The sequence below is a fragment of the Limulus polyphemus genome, unplaced genomic scaffold (assembly GCF_000517525.1).
Source record: "Limulus polyphemus unplaced genomic scaffold, Limulus_polyphemus-2.1.2 Scaffold61, whole genome shotgun sequence".
NCBI lineage: Eukaryota > Metazoa > Arthropoda > Merostomata > Xiphosura > Limulidae > Limulus > Limulus polyphemus.
In genome coordinates this window covers 817,733-833,787 of record NW_013665671.1, presented here as the reverse complement: position 1 = coordinate 833,787, position 16,055 = coordinate 817,733, and the positions used below count along the sequence as shown (strand labels likewise).

The 16,055-nt window shown below is 33.5% G+C and overlaps 1 protein-coding gene across 1 annotated transcript in view; it reads right to left on the bottom strand.

The window, feature by feature from the left end:
- LOC106464551 overlaps positions 1–15,566 on the bottom strand; it is a 71,117-nt gene extending 55,551 nt beyond the window's left edge. Inside the window, exons 1-4 of the mRNA XM_022392760.1 lie at positions 15,440–15,566; positions 12,656–12,768; positions 5,600–5,682; positions 4,140–4,275 (exon numbers count right to left, since the gene is read on the bottom strand). Coding sequence (XP_022248468.1) covers positions 4,140–4,275; positions 5,600–5,682; positions 12,656–12,749 — 313 coding nt within the window. The 5' untranslated portion in view covers positions 12,750–12,768; positions 15,440–15,566. The remainder of the gene's footprint in view (positions 1–4,139; positions 4,276–5,599; positions 5,683–12,655; positions 12,769–15,439) is intronic.
- Positions 15,567–16,055: the final 489 nt, after the last annotated feature.

The window sequence follows — 16,055 nt, the reverse complement described above, 5'->3', positions numbered from 1 at the left end:
GGATATAACGAGGAAGCTAGCTACTTTTTCTATTAGCAGTGTTCAAGAATACTGGGAGTGTAGACAAATTAAAGTATGGTGTAGTGACATCAGCTATGTTACAGGTGTACGAATTAAGTCTGGAAACTTATCTCAGGAAATTACGAGCGAGAAAAAACGGCGAATGAGAAATTTAAAGAGTATGAAACAAGGCTTCATTATTTGCTAGTTAAATAGATTGAAGGATATAAGTGCGCTGGAAACGCTGACAAAATTGTAGCTTCTATGTTGCAAAAGAAAATGTTCACAAAATTACCAACACATTTAGTAATATGGTTAAAAGATAGGAAGCTATCAAACGCACATGAAACAGTGACGTCAGCAGATGAATATGTAGTGGCAAGGAAACGTAGTGGGTTGAAAGTAAGTGAAAATCAAGCTAGTAACACTATTTATATATATATGCAAAACTGGATCAGCGCTCCCCGAAAATTGTAAGACGAACCTTTCCGTAGAGTGATTTTATGAATAAATAAGTAGGAGAGAAATTACAAACCTGCACAAAATATTTTATATGTAATCAAGTTGGGCGTATAGCAAAATGCTGTTGGTAAAATAAGAAAACGGCGAATAAAAGGGACACTGTAATGTGTTGTATTGAAGACGGAAAGCAAATTTCAAATAAATATCTAGAAAAAATTGATGATAAATGGACAAGTCGTCATGAGATATTGGTGGTTGGAAAACTCAAGTGAGAGAAGAACTAGTAAAAGATAATGAACTGACATTAGATTTAACTGGTTTTAACACCACAACAGAGGAACTTGGGCGTACTGTACCAGTAGATAAAGTTATATTATAATGCCGAGCTTTCAAAAGTGGAAGTGGTTGTAGGAGTGGCAGATCGTCTTCCACTTCCGGTTTTCTTGGTAATAAGGCAGAAGTTGTCATGTCGCAAAACACACCAGTAACAAATACAAATAAATACCAGTAAATAATACAAATAATGCCAATTTTGTTGACTCTATTAGAATAGAAATTATAGATCGAGAACAAATAATTAAATTAAATTTAAAATAGAAGTAACCACACTCGGGTGAAATTGTTGTTGCTGGCGGGAAGAAGTACTGAGGCGTAAAAGCAATGGAAATCATCCAATGTATGGTAAGGATCAAATATTACTCCTACAGGAACTTAGAGAGAGCTGATAATGATGATTTCACGGGTCAGGTTTTCTGAAAGATTCTTATCAGGTTTATTTCAATCAAAAATAATAACATATTTACGGAAATCGAGAGAAGTTAAAATAAACCATACTGATCTTTATTTTCCTCAAATAAATGAAATGTTTGAGAAACAAATAAGACAGTTAAGGTGATGCTAAAAGAAATTGTACAGGAGAATCTAGCTGAGAGGAAGTAGAATATTGCCTTTAGTGCTATTTGCATATCGCGAAGTCCCCCAGGCTACAACAGGATTTTCATTCTTTCAGATGCTAAGGGATTATTAGACGTATTAAAAATAAGTTGGTCCACAGACGAAGAAGAACCATGAAATGTATTAGAATATACGATCAGTTTAAAGCAAACGTTAGAAAAGGTGCAGAAGTTAGCGGCTAAAGCTACTAGGATAAACAAAATTTTCGCTACGATAAGAATGCTAGAGAACGGGAACGTAAGGTAAATATGTTAGTTATGGTACTCGATTCAATACCCAAAACTAGTTTAGAGGCAAGGTGGATAGGTCCTATCCCTGTAATTAACCGTGTGACATTTAAGGTACATGTAAGGGATGGAAAAGTGGTGAGACGAACATGTCATGTAAATATGCTTTAGCCATGGTACACTAGAGTCGCACCTCAAACTTCTAAGATTACGTGTTTAGAGGCTAGTAGTAACGATAAGAAATAGCAAACTACCTTAGATACTTATGAGCAGGCAGGGCATGTCAAAGTGTGTGAGATTGTAAGAGATTATGATAGGCCAAAGTAGACTTGATTAGTTATGAATGCAATACAGATACTCTCTAATGTTTAGAATCCAAAAGGAGAGTTCCTTGATATTTGATGGTAGCTCTAGTGGAGAAGATAGAGAGATTGTTAAAAGGAGAACAAATACGGAACCTTCTGATTCGTATTCGTTGACTGTAGTGTTATTACCTACGACTGATGGGTTAATATTATGTGTTGACCTGAGGATGTTCAATGGAGCTGCTACTGCCAATTCCTGAACACATGATAAATGAAATTAGTCATGCAAAGAATATTAGTAAAATTGATTTATCTAAAGGTTATTCCAACGTCGAGTTAGAGGAAGGTGATAAAAATAAAGCAATGTTTTCCACCTTTTATCGATTATTTGAGCTTAATGCAATGCATACAGAAGCAAAAAAAAAGGTTTCCATAACATCTCACGTGGCTTAGAGGAGTCAGTCACAGTTTATATAGATGGCTGTGGCACACACACTAATAACTAGGATGGGCATTTAAGAGTGTTGAGAGAAGTACTAAATAGATTGACTAGAACAGATTTTAACAACAAAACCAGGTAAATGCAAGCTTGAGATAGACTGCACATGGTAGGTAAAGGATTGATTGCCTTTAAAGAAACAAATATAAAAGCTATTAGAGATTGGGGAAAGCTATGACAAAGAAAGATGTTAGAATTTTTCTTGGAATGGTATGGTAGTTTATTCCCAGGTTTGCAGAAATAGCAGCTCCACTCACAACATTAACGTGAGAATCAGGACCAAACTATGTTGTGTGGGATGAGACCGGTGAAATGACTTTTAGGAAATTAAAAGAGGCTCTACATAAAAAAATCAACTTTATATAAATATAAAGATACATTAAACATCATTGTGCAAACTTATGCGTCCAATATAGTTTTAAGAGTAGTGATTAGTCAAAGAGATCAAGATAGCATGAAACATCCAGTGGCACATTTAAGCCAAAAATTACAAGCACACGAGAAAGCCTCAGCCATATCTGAAAAATGATGCTTCTCAATCATGTGTGGGCTTAACACATTAAGACACTTATTCTTAGGGAAATCATATTTTGTGGAAACAAACCATAACACTTTGATCTGGTTGCACAGAGTAAAAAATGAAGTCAGAAAACTTCATTTTACAGTGAGTTATAGAACAGCGAGTGGCCAATAAAATACAGACGCTTTCTCGATGCGGCACTTAAGATCCATCTTGCTAGGATTAAAGCTGATTTTTTCATCGAATGTCTGGTTATGCAAATTAATGAAAGAGTCAGAATTTGTGAACTTACTAGTTCGAACCCTGAACGTTATAGGTGGAACAGAGGAGACTGGGGGTATATATAAGACTGTGAACTTATTAAAATATTGCACCAATATATATGAAAGACTGTGAAGTTTGTAAAAAATCTATAAAAAGATTGTGAACTGTAATGTAATATATGTAAAGACAGTTAAAGTATCAACATTCCACAGAAGATTGTAAGTGGTGAAACAATCTAAAGAAGATTGTGACAATACGCCGGAATGACAAAGTGTGGAATAACATCGATATTAGAAAGAAACACAGCCGAGAATAAATACAATCGCAATTATTCAATTTATTCAGGAATAGTGGGGAGATGTGTTATGGAGTTAGGTGTAGGGAACATCGGTCGAAGTTGAGAGAGGTAAGAAAGTGGTCAAGGGATTACAGCGGTTGGAGTGAGCAGCCTCCTTTCAGACTACAAGTCGTCAATAGGTATGAAATGTTATGTAGAGGAAACAGATACAAGAAAGGAGCTAGTTCGTCGTGGATTTGAAAAAAGAATATAAAAAAATGAATGAAATGAAGAAGAAAAAAGTTTGTTTGTTTTAGAGAAAAGCCACAATGGGCTATCTACTGTGTTCACCGCGGGGAATTGAATCACGTATTTTAGCCTTACTGTTGTCTTACTGGGGAACAAATAGAATAAGACAAGGAAATGTGAGACAAAATGGATAAATCGAGAGAAGTGAAGGAACAGGTTAATATGCTGACAATAAGAAGCAAACCTTATTTCTAAATTTATGTGTCATTTTTACATTAGTTTGAGTCAATTCTTGATAGGAATAAGTACAACCCAAATAAATTTGATGAACATAAGAAGGGTAGGAGAAGTGCGTAGTCCTTAATTAGCAAAGGAAACTTACCTTTACCAATAATGTTAAAGAACTCGTCAGTTTCCTCGTAGTAAGCATATAGCATTCTAGTGCCATTCTTCAATATATCAAGTCTGCCTCTCTTGTTAAATATGTCATAGTGTTCTTCAATAAAAAAGCTTTCTTTCTAAGAATAAATATCAGATAGACGATTAGAGATCCATTATTCATAGCTTCTATCGTTTGTTTGTTTTAGATCAAAGCTGTTCCACTGAGGAACAACATTAATAAAATTTCTGTAAATTTTCTCTATAAATATTTATGCTTTAAGCTCATAAATTATTTAAGATTATTTCTAAGCAACTAATAATTTCGAAACAGCTTAAGTATACAAAAAAATACTGCAATAATATACACATCTTGGCGATAATTGATTTCTTCATAACACGTACACGTTGTTATTTTATAACCCAGTAATTCTTTAGAAGCACTGAAGAGCTAATTTATGAGTTCTGTGGAAGTATTACTCTTTGAATTTTTATCTTACTATTTTAATATGGGTCATATAATTTACTCTTCATTGTGAAAGTTTTCAATATCTCTCATTATCAATCCTATAAATATATCTATATCATGTGAATCCTGACAATCATTTAATGAATTATCTGTACTTAAATATCGATAGGTCAGGGAGATAGAGCACAGAAATAGATAAATAGGCATTTCACCCATTCTTTCTCACTGGCTCTAGCTACTTTCTAATAGCAGTTATAAGTGTCATTGATATTCCTGTGATTCTGTATTTTTTTCAAAGAAAAAGCATTTTGCAGAGTAGGTCAGCGTTAAGTTTGATGACTTAAAACGCTAAAATATGAGGTTTGATTCTTCGCGGTGGACACAAGAAATAGCCCAGTGTGGCTTTTCTCTATAAAACAAACAAATATAATTCGGTTTTGATTTAATTTATTTTCATAAATACTCTATTGCGAGGCTATTGTAAACAGTGGTGTACGAAAAGTTCAATTTAGTTCCACAAACAACTCTAAAATGTGTTGAATTTATTCTGACATTAACTTGATAGGCTTTCTTGTTTTCAGTTTGTATTATGACTACATAACATAACATGTTAAACAGTTTAAAAATTGACAGACATCTGTCGCTAAAATGTTATAATAAACACAAATTATCACTATGCGTTAGATTTTGAGTTTTTTATGCTCAGGTATAAGCTGTAGTTTAATTAATTATACAAAAACATAAACTTTCCATAATTATGTTATTTAAACAAAGATCTTTGTTTGGGAAAGTAATAATTTGATTTAGATTTAAATTTTCAAACACTGAGTAAACAAATTTTGACCTAGACTCTGGATTCTTTCATTAGACTAAACCCAGTATTTTGTGTAAGGTCACAAAAGAACAATAAGTCTACATAATTAAGAAATATACCATTTTTAGAAAAGCATAAAAGTAAGTGAGAGAGAAATGAAACACATTAATAGTTATTTTACCTTATCTTTCTCATTGATCTCGACTGTTACTTGATATCCTAATTTGCTGACAGCGAAGTCAAATATGTTAGGAAATGCGAGATCTGAAACAATAACAGTAAATTTGCAATAAAACAGATTATGATATATTCTGAGAAATTATATAAGCTTTTATAGGTTGTAGGTACGATAAAATAAAGGGTGGGTTAACAACATAAGGTTAAAAAAACCAGTATTGCTTTAAAATCGACTTGAGTTTCATGTATTTAACGTCGGACCTTTTAAACAATGTGTCCGTCGTTTTTAACTAAAATGTTACGAATAATTTGAAGGATTTTGAAAATTAAGTGACTTGTTTATCCAATTGAGTTTCTTATTCAATTTTGATAAAAGATATTCAGATCTTTCAAATTTTTAGTTTAAAAAATCAGCATCGTAAACGTTTTAAAATATTCTTTGTAATTTGTGACTTTTAGTTCATGTTACTCTTTAATTCTTGTTGGTTTTAAGAATTGTGCAATGAGCGTCTATTATTCTCTGGTGAACTGAATTCCCTCAAGGGCAATTAAGTAGGTTCTGCAAAATAACAGGAAATTCAACAGAACATGTATCATGGAGTAAGTCCGAATACTTTGTACACGAAGAATGACGCTGGACGCAGTATAAAATAACGTAAAAACAATATTTATTTGGTTTACAAATCAATTACAAGTGAATGTATTTATTAAGAATGGCGACTTTCCTGTACATTTGGGAGCTTTCAGAAATATATGCTTGAAGTTAGTGTAAGTCTGTGAAGAATTCTTTCAGACAGAGAAAACATAACAATATATTTAAGAAATAACACTGTTGTTAAGCCTTCAACGCTAAAGGCTAGCAAAGTATGAAGCCACGAAATCCAAAATAGACAAATTTAGCGAATGTGGAAAACAACTCTACATTTAACTTGATTGTTATCGCAATACTATTCTTCTCATAACGTATTTTTTATCTAACCCACCACTGGAAAACATCGTTGTCTATTTTTATAGTATGTTCCACTTGACAGAAATCTTTCCTAAGAGAAGGAACATGTGACACTCGAGATGAAAGATCAATTACAATAGATAACAAGAATGAAAATAATTTATCTTCTTCCTTGATCAATGCCCTGTGTTTAAAACTACATACGCAGTGTGTATGTAAATTGTGAAAAATATATGTTAAATAACTTGGTAAAAATAGTTAGCATGCCTGCGTACCACATTCGTCCTTTCCCCTTTACCCTCGGGCTACCTACAATCTAGAAATATAACATTTCATGAAGTAAATTGGTACATGGATCAAGAAGGCAGTGTAATTTACTTTTTACTCTGTTAAAGGCCTATACAACACCACAGATAATATAATCCAGGAATATAATTTTATGCAGAAAGATCATAAATTATAAATCAGTGTTATATCTCGAAAATGACCAATGACAAGTAATTAACCTTTGATATTGAATTTAAAAATATATAATAAATATTATTATAATACATAAATATCACAGAATATTTCTTCACGATCAAACCAACGTACAAAATCGATTTTATCCTCAAAATTGGTAACACGATGTAAGACATATTAAAACCAAAAATTTGACATCAAATACAAAATAAATACTTTAACTTGAGATCATAAATATAAAATTCACCCTTCACAGGAAACAAAAAAATGTAAAACAAAACATGTCTTTCAACAATAGTAGAGTAAGTCATACTAGAATTACAAAATAAACTTTTCATATTAAAAGGAAACATCCACCTGGCTTCTAGCTTCTGGTAATAGCACTTTACTAGTAGTATCTGTTGAAATGTAGGATGGTCTCTTATATCTGTCAAGAGTGTTGTGGGCAGCCACTAAGATTAGGTATGGAATGTTTATCTGGCTGTAGAATGGCATCAGTTGTCGATGCCCCCAAATTGTTATCAAATATTACCAGAAATTTTCCTGTAAGTGATTTGGTGGGTGTTACCTTCCTAAAGTTTGGAGGGTCTCTTAGAGGGCTTCAGGTCCAGGAAGATATTTCGCTAAGGAATATGAAAATCATGCAAGTCTGATATATTTACCAACAATGCATGAGCTCTGCCAAGTTGAAGGTGAAGAAGACCCCTGAGATATAGGGTACAACAGGATAATAATTTTCTTCCTAAGTTGTATGGCAAGTACTCATTGTGTCTGATTCATTTTTGTTATCAAAATATATACACATTTATTGTAATGTGCATGTATCTCAATATTTCATATTATCAGATATACTCGTAGCTTTAGACAGACTTCCTGTGCTTGTGTGCTATATTTCGATGTCTTCAGTGCTGTATGCTTACATCTATGAGCTACTAAACTAATATATTATTTTTCATTAAAAAATTAAAAATCACTGGAAAAATTCAGGCTCATCAGACCTACCTAAACTAAATACACTGGACTAAATACTATTAGACTAAATACATTATTCTGTAGTAAAATACGTTTACTGTCTTAAACAGTCACCGCCACTAGTAGCTAATCCATCAACATACAGTAAGTGAATCCACTTTCTATATTGCGTACGACAGAAAGATAAAGACAAGCAAATCCAGTGAAACAATAACCATTGAACTTCAATTCACAACAGTCTGGTTCATATTGTGTGCTGAGAAAAACTATCTCACTTTGCATCAAGAAGTTGTGTGTAGTTGAGATATCTAGCAGATATTTCACAATATTTTCTGGAAAAAAGCCACTACTACTTGGCTAAACAAAATGTGTATATTTTGTAAAAATGCTGGACGATAATGTTATCTCAGTATGTTGCTTGATAGCGAGAAAAGTAAGGGCTGCAGCACTTTTTCAATTGTGTTTTTAAACTCGTAGTGATAATCTTCGGTTGTATAAACTTTTCGTGTTCTAGATATTGAATCTACTAACACTATACATTATAAATGTATAATACTTTATCAGCTATCTCCAAACATCCAGCAGATATCTTTCGATCAAACTCCACTGAAAGTAAAGGAACAATTCCTTTTTCATCCAGTTAATTTTGCGATCAATAAACCATATTTACTTTAATAATAACAACTTAGTGCATACATTTCACACTAAAATAGCACTAAATAGTTTGAAAAACAAAGAATGCAACTTCCTTTCAAATATCGATCTTAAAGTCGAATTACTAATCTATCTGTTCGTCTGCCAGTTAATTCCAGTCATAATGGTCAGAAGGTTGGACTCAATGTCTCAGCTGACTATAAGGGCTCTCTTATAACTCATCTCATACAGCCAGAAAATTACTTACAACATTTTATTCCTTATCAGTTGAGTTGAGATGATAAATGACATCACTATCGTCATTCTTTTCGGCCTTAGAGTCCTGATCCAGCCCATGTACAAAAGGCTCATCAGAAACATAGTTTTAGTTTATCAACATTCTCCACATACTTACATGTGCCACGTTAACTCTGTAACTCCTACATCACCAGGTCAATCTATCGGAGGACGAGATGAGCACTTGTTAAGTCAGAGCCAACCTAGCTGTTGGTGTGCAAACTTGTGCATGTAAACCAATGCAGACTCAACCACTTCACACATCCTTGTGGATACTATGGCACATTCATTGTATGGGAAAGACCATACATCACATTACGGGGAGCAGTATTTCCAAACAAAACTTGAACATGTTCGCCAAACAACTAGTTCTACATATGTTCTGTTGTGTGAAATGCCATCATCATGCAAGGCGAGTATTGGTTCTGTTGAGATTAACAAACTTTCCAAGCACGTGTTTGATAGTTTATATTATCCATTCTACTAAACCATCTGACTGGGGCTAATATGGTAAATTGCGCATATTTATCACACCCAGTGCTTAACACTGAATCATGCTATTTAGTGCTCTACCAATGCACCAGTGACAGGCTGCACGGTTAAATCTGTCGTTGGATAAACCTCAGCTCACTTAGTGAAATAAGTCATAAAAATCAATACATACTGAGTACCACATTCTACTTTTGAAAGAAAACTGGATATAAATAGGTCTATTCGCTTTAAAGAGAATCAACAATTTTCTGCTAGAGTTCACCCTGTTTAATTCATATTTTTTTCTTCTGAACAACATTCACTGTACAATGTTTCCACCACTGTTCAATGTCTCAAGCTCTAATCTATGGAACTAAAAATGCAGCTTCATGTTAGGGCAAGTGAATTTAACATCTTTACGACCTTCAGTCTTCATGTTAAACAGAATATGAACCACTGACTGCAATATTGGTTGAGAATCACATCTTCGTAGTTGTTAATAATTGTGCAACATAAAATCCTACACTCGTGGCTACCCATGCATGTGACACGGGTTATGTATGCCTGTGATATCTCCCAAATCTGTGTTGGGTATGTTTAATATTTCTAAATGAACCTCAGTCCTTCAGTTGTTCTGTTTCTACTGTATGGCTTGATGTTGCTATGGCAGAAATGGATTTACTTTCTACGTGGTGTTCAGGATCAGAGAATTAAATAAAAAATAGGGTCTTAGCATACATTGAGAATATTCATTGGCATTTCTTTCCATGTTATGAATTTAAACGATGCACTAAAAGCTAAGTCATACCCCTATTATGTTGTAATCCAATATAAAATAATCATTTCTTGATTTTTAAAGTTCATGAGCCACTTCAGTGATGCATAGTCCACACGAATTGAGAACTTTCTACCATACAGGTAGTGTAAATTCTGTATGATGAAGACCACCACTGCAAGCAGCTCTTTCTTTCTCATGTAGTATATGCATTCTGAAACCAAGAGCCTGAGATCAGTGTAAGTGATTACACATTCCACCCCATCCTGCGACTGTAATAACACTGCCTAATTCCACTATCACAGTATCTAACAAAAACTTATAATCCCATCATGGATATGTCAACATGGAGCTTCAACTAAGCTTCAGTGACAGAAATGCTTTGTCACATTCCTCAGTCTATTTAATATATGCATCAGCTTTAGTAAGAGCAGAAAATGGTGTTATTTAACCGCACCCTTGGAGTAGAGATATGTTTAGCTTCACTCACAGAAACATGTGATTTGGACATAGAACTCTCACCCACATATTCCTGGCCAACAACAGGCTAAATGCTCAATCCTTTGAGGTATAGGGTAATTGCCATACTCAGGGACCCCTATGCTTGAACAAGCATTAGGTTCTTGCTCGTGAATACCAAAACATTTAATTACCATAGGTAGCTCATGCATTTACTTGCATGATCCCAGGTTTCTCCATAACCCATGGTTACATTGGCAGTATGAAAATGCTTATAGCTGTCCTATAGATATGTTTCATCAGTTTATTCTTATTGTCTCTTATGCTTCTAAATCCGCACCACCTCCAGTCTCTCTCACATACTCTAGGATGGTTTCAACCAAAGCTACAGTTGAATTACTCTGTTCAGAAAATGCCTCGGCATACTGTAGAGGCCACCCCATTCAGTCTCGGTTCGTTTGGTTGGTTTGTTTTGAATTTCACACACAGCTACACGAGGGCTATCTGCGCTAGCCATCCCAAATTTAGCAGTGAAAGAATAGAGGGAAGGCAGCTATTTGTCACCACCCACCACCAACTCTTGTGCTACTTTTTTTACAAACGAATAGTGGGATTTACCATCATACTATGACCTTCCCACTGCTGAAAGGGCGAGCATGTTTGGTGGAACGGAAATTCAAATCCACGACCCTGAGATTCCGAGTCAAACGCCCTAACGACCTGGTCATATTGGGTCCTTCAGTCTCAGAATCACCAGACCAAATGCCACCCAATTAACCCTCAGTCATCCATGGCTACTGCACACTGAGGCTATTCTCCAAGGGAAGAACTGAGACAGTGTCTCTAGATGCACTAGATTTTGACAGCTGTTCTTTTATAGTCTACAACTGGAATGAGAAATAAGTAATAGACCTAAGTTGCATTGGAAAAAGTTCGACATCCAGAAGAAGATTTCTCCACGATTCGATAGCTTTCACTGACTATTGCTTCCTCTTCGTTCTAAATCCTTCAACTCATGGAAAATGTCATTTTATCAAGTACAAAGCTTTAAATTCAATGACACCCCTAGTTTACAAAATCATAAGCAAAAACCCTTTGTGAAGACAAAAAGAAAGCATGCAAAAATAAATCCTGGTAACAGTAAAATATTTGTTCTCCTTCCTCCTACCTACTCTATAATATTCGAACTTGCACTGATTTCACTGGTTCCTCAGAATAACAGGACGTTCTAAAATATGTTATAGAGAAAATATGAATCCTTTGGCACTGAATGGGTTGTAAGCAAAGAAAACGACTTGACACAAGGTGCAGTAACGTGTAAACAAACTCTATTTAGTACCAAAATATCTACTGAAAGTTGGTGTAAGTCTATTAAGTACTGTTCCAGACTGAGAAAGCATAGGAAACTAACAAGAATATCTGAAAATGATAAAATATTTAAACTATTATAAGACAGCAAGTTTGAGATATTCGCCTTAAGAGATATGCACAAGTAACTCGAAATAGTGTACATGACTTTTAATTTTTATATGATTTGTTGATCACCTTATTTGTATTTGTTCCGTTGAACAAAATTGTTTGACGAAATAAAAAAGCGTATCATTTTACCTTATATAAAAAATAGCCAGAAAGATATAAAGTAACCAGAGGAAAACTTACTTACAAGAGCAAGAAACAATACTTATCTTCTGTGTACAGGTCAATTTTATATAAATATTGCTTTTCGTATAGTAAGAACTTAGAATTTAAAGACTTTTTGTCTTAGAAACAACTTAGAAATAAGCTTAAGAATATTAAAAACATTAACAATCTTTTTACTGGCACACCAGTCAGCACTAAGTTTAATAATGCAAAACGTTAAAATGATTTTTAAATAAAATGGTTAAAACTTGCAATAGTTATACATAAGTTTCAATCTAGCTTTAACAAAAAAGCTATAAATGACAGTGTAGAAATTCCGTTTTTATGCTGTTTATTATACAATGGTCCATACTTAGGCCTTAAGAAAAATCATTTCAGAATCTTTATCGCTTCATACTTACCTTCATTGGATGGGTTTTCGATACAAAGGCCATATACTTGTTTGAAAAACAATGTAAGCAGAAAAATGGCAGCAAAGACTCCCAATCGTTTCATTGTTGTTTTATTCTCTGTTCTACTTGAGAAAAAAAAAGATAAAATTATCTCAAACAAACTTGCCTTATATGAATACTTTTTTATTTGTTTGTTTTGAATTGTTGTGTTTCATTGTTGTTTTATTCTCTGTCCTACTTGAAAAAAAAAGATAAAATTATCTCAAACAAACTTGCCTTATATGAATATTTTTTTTATTTGTTTGTTTTGAATTCGCACAAAGCTACACGAGGGATATCTGCGCTTGCCCTAACTTAGCAGTGATAAACTAGAGGAAAAGTTAGTCAATACCACCCACCGCCAACTTTTGAGATACTCTTTTATCAAAGAATAGTGGGATTGACTGCCACATTATAACTTTCTCACGGCTGGAGGGACGAGCATGTTCGGTGACGGGGATTCAAGCCCACGACCCGTATATTGCGAGTCAGCTCCCTAACCACCATATGACAAAATACGAACATTAGACGCTCAAAAGAGTATTAATGCGATTTTGTAAAACTTTAAAAATCAAACAATGAAATGTTAATTCAACTTCTAATATTTAAAATTAATTTAAAAAATAATTTGATTAATATTAAAGGCATTGAATTTTCTCGTACACACAAATAGGTTATCATATGTTCATTATCATCTATTCAAGACAGAGAATACGAAAAACTGTTCACTGAAAAGAAATTAGATAAGAAAACTCCATGTGACAGGTATCTATGATGGTGTTAGTGACGTCTACCAGAAATTATGGCTAGTGTGAACAATAGTGAAACTTCAGATTTGTTCTACAAATATATATTCAGAACTTATGATTATTATTTGACATATTAAGTGTATTATTAAGCTCCTAACAACTGACTGGATCTTTCGAGAATTGTATCATCTGGTCTTAGAGGAGCTTCTGGTGGCAAAGAAATTAAAATTTCTCCTAACTGGAAGCTATTTGTTAGATTTTCCCTGTTTAGTGTTGGGCAAATGTATTGGCCCAAAATATCCAAAGTGTTCTGGAAGTATAGTAAGACACTATAATATATCAGCCTAAAATGTTACGTTTAAGAACAATCCATTCATGGCTAGTTGAGAAATACCTTTTCACACAGTGTCAGCTCGTATTAATCCAATTAGCCCATTCTCAGAGGTTCTTACCCAGTGCACTGTTTCACGATTTTATGTGTGAAAAATAACGATGATGTTATTTTTAAACGTACGTAAACGATTATGCCCTTTTATTTAGACAAAGAATTTCAAGCTAACTGGCCTTCTCGATGAATGATCACATTGGCTGCCGACAGACCCACCTATGGTCAGAATGCACCACTTAAACCACTGAATATTCAGTCACAGACAGTCCCCAAACTCTTTTCAGTTGGGCAGAATATTATAAAACTAATATATGAATTAAAAATTAAGTATATGTTTCCACAACTTGTAGAAAGCAATAGTTATTTTTCTGTAAAACGTGAAGAACCTAAAATCTTGTTGACATGTTATACATTGTCATACTTTGATTTACAATTGGAAAAGCAACCAGTAATGCATTTATTATTTTCATTAATATGAAAAAAGGTAAACAGGTATAAAAATTCTTTTAAAGTGCCTAGTTGTCTAGCTTTGGCCAAACTAAACAAATTGTTTGTTTTTAAATAAATAAGTGGTTAGTTTTTTTTATTTTAACTCATACTTAAAACATATATTTCTGATGCTTCTCTTTGAAACATGTAATGCACATTTTATGTTGCCATTTGCCCTATAGTGTAAAAGAAATTGGGAGATAGCTTTTTTAAAAACACGTATAGTTTTCGTAATGATTTTCGTTTATAATGGCAGCAGTTAATATGTTAAGCACTCAGTGTTTTCAACTCTTGGTGGGATGAATTGTGAAACCTATATATAAAATGAATTAGCAATTTGTTAATTATAGAAGAAATGTTCAATTTTAAAAACAAATTGTATAATAAATTCATTTTAACTCTTGGTCATATCCATTCACAATTATGCTTTATTTTGCGTGTTTACATGAAATATAAAGTTAGATAGAATGTGCTCTTTGAGAACCAGTTAGATTTGTTTGTTTTATTTTGAATTTCGCGCAAAGCTAACCAAGGGTTAGCTGCTCTAGCCGTGCCTAATTTAGCAGTGATAGACTAAAGAGATGGGAGCTAGTCATTTAAAACAAAGCATGTGAAAGTGTATTGAATCATTTATTAAAATAAAACAATGTGAAATTTATTTTACCCTAATTTAAATATATAATCTGCTGAAAAAATATATAGGAACTGATTAACTATTCTATAATATTTGAGTTAGTGTAATGATGTATGTAACTATACTGTATTTATCCTCAAAGAATCTTCTGCTAAGCATACAAACACATGAGTCCATCGATAGGTCAGTCATAAGTTTATTTACAATAGGTATTAAAATCCAGATTCGGTTTTACACAGTGGACAAAGCGCAGATAGCCCAATTTATGTTTTTGCGCTTAAACAAACACTCGATTAGCAATAAGACATACATTCTGTTAATTTGATAACTTCAATTTTTTTAATTTATCTATTTTGTATAAAACCATATGCAAAATAAAATAAAAAGCTCATTTAAAATCATAAATCTGCATATGTGCAACAATTTAATGGTTTTAATTTAATAACCCAGATTTCTAGCTATAGTTTTTGTTGAATTAACATTAAACTTTTTACCTTTCTGAGAATAATTTTCAGGGTTCTTTACATTAGCACCAGTTGAATGACTTGTGGACCTGATGTTAACTGTCTTCTCTAACTAGTCTCCAAATAGTACCGACCACAAAAACGAAACGATGAACTTACAGTGACACCCCCTCGTCACGTGACCTTATAGGGATGGGCGTTTCGTATTATAGTTTTGTCTGCTTTAATCTTCGAATTCTTCAAATGGATGACACAGATTAGCAATCTACAGCTTTTTTATACATATATTTTACAGCCCTTATTGATTTCGAAACAATTCGCATCTCAAACAAAGAGAGCAAAGTCTAATAGTTTAATACTGTTCAGTTTTATCCTCTAGATACCTTATCGGTTACAGGAGGCATTCTTTTGCAAGGAAATCCATGAATACGTTTGACATACAGATGAAACTTCACTTTATAACTTAATAGTTTATTACTACACAGTAAGCGTTTTTCGACTATACTACACATCTAATTAATTAATATTATGTGAAACGTTTTCACAAGATATTTGCACAAGATAGTTACACCATCTTATCTCTTCCTTCTCCCTTACTTGTGATAGTTTTGGTAAAAGAGTAATTTACATTTGTCTATCTCTCTAC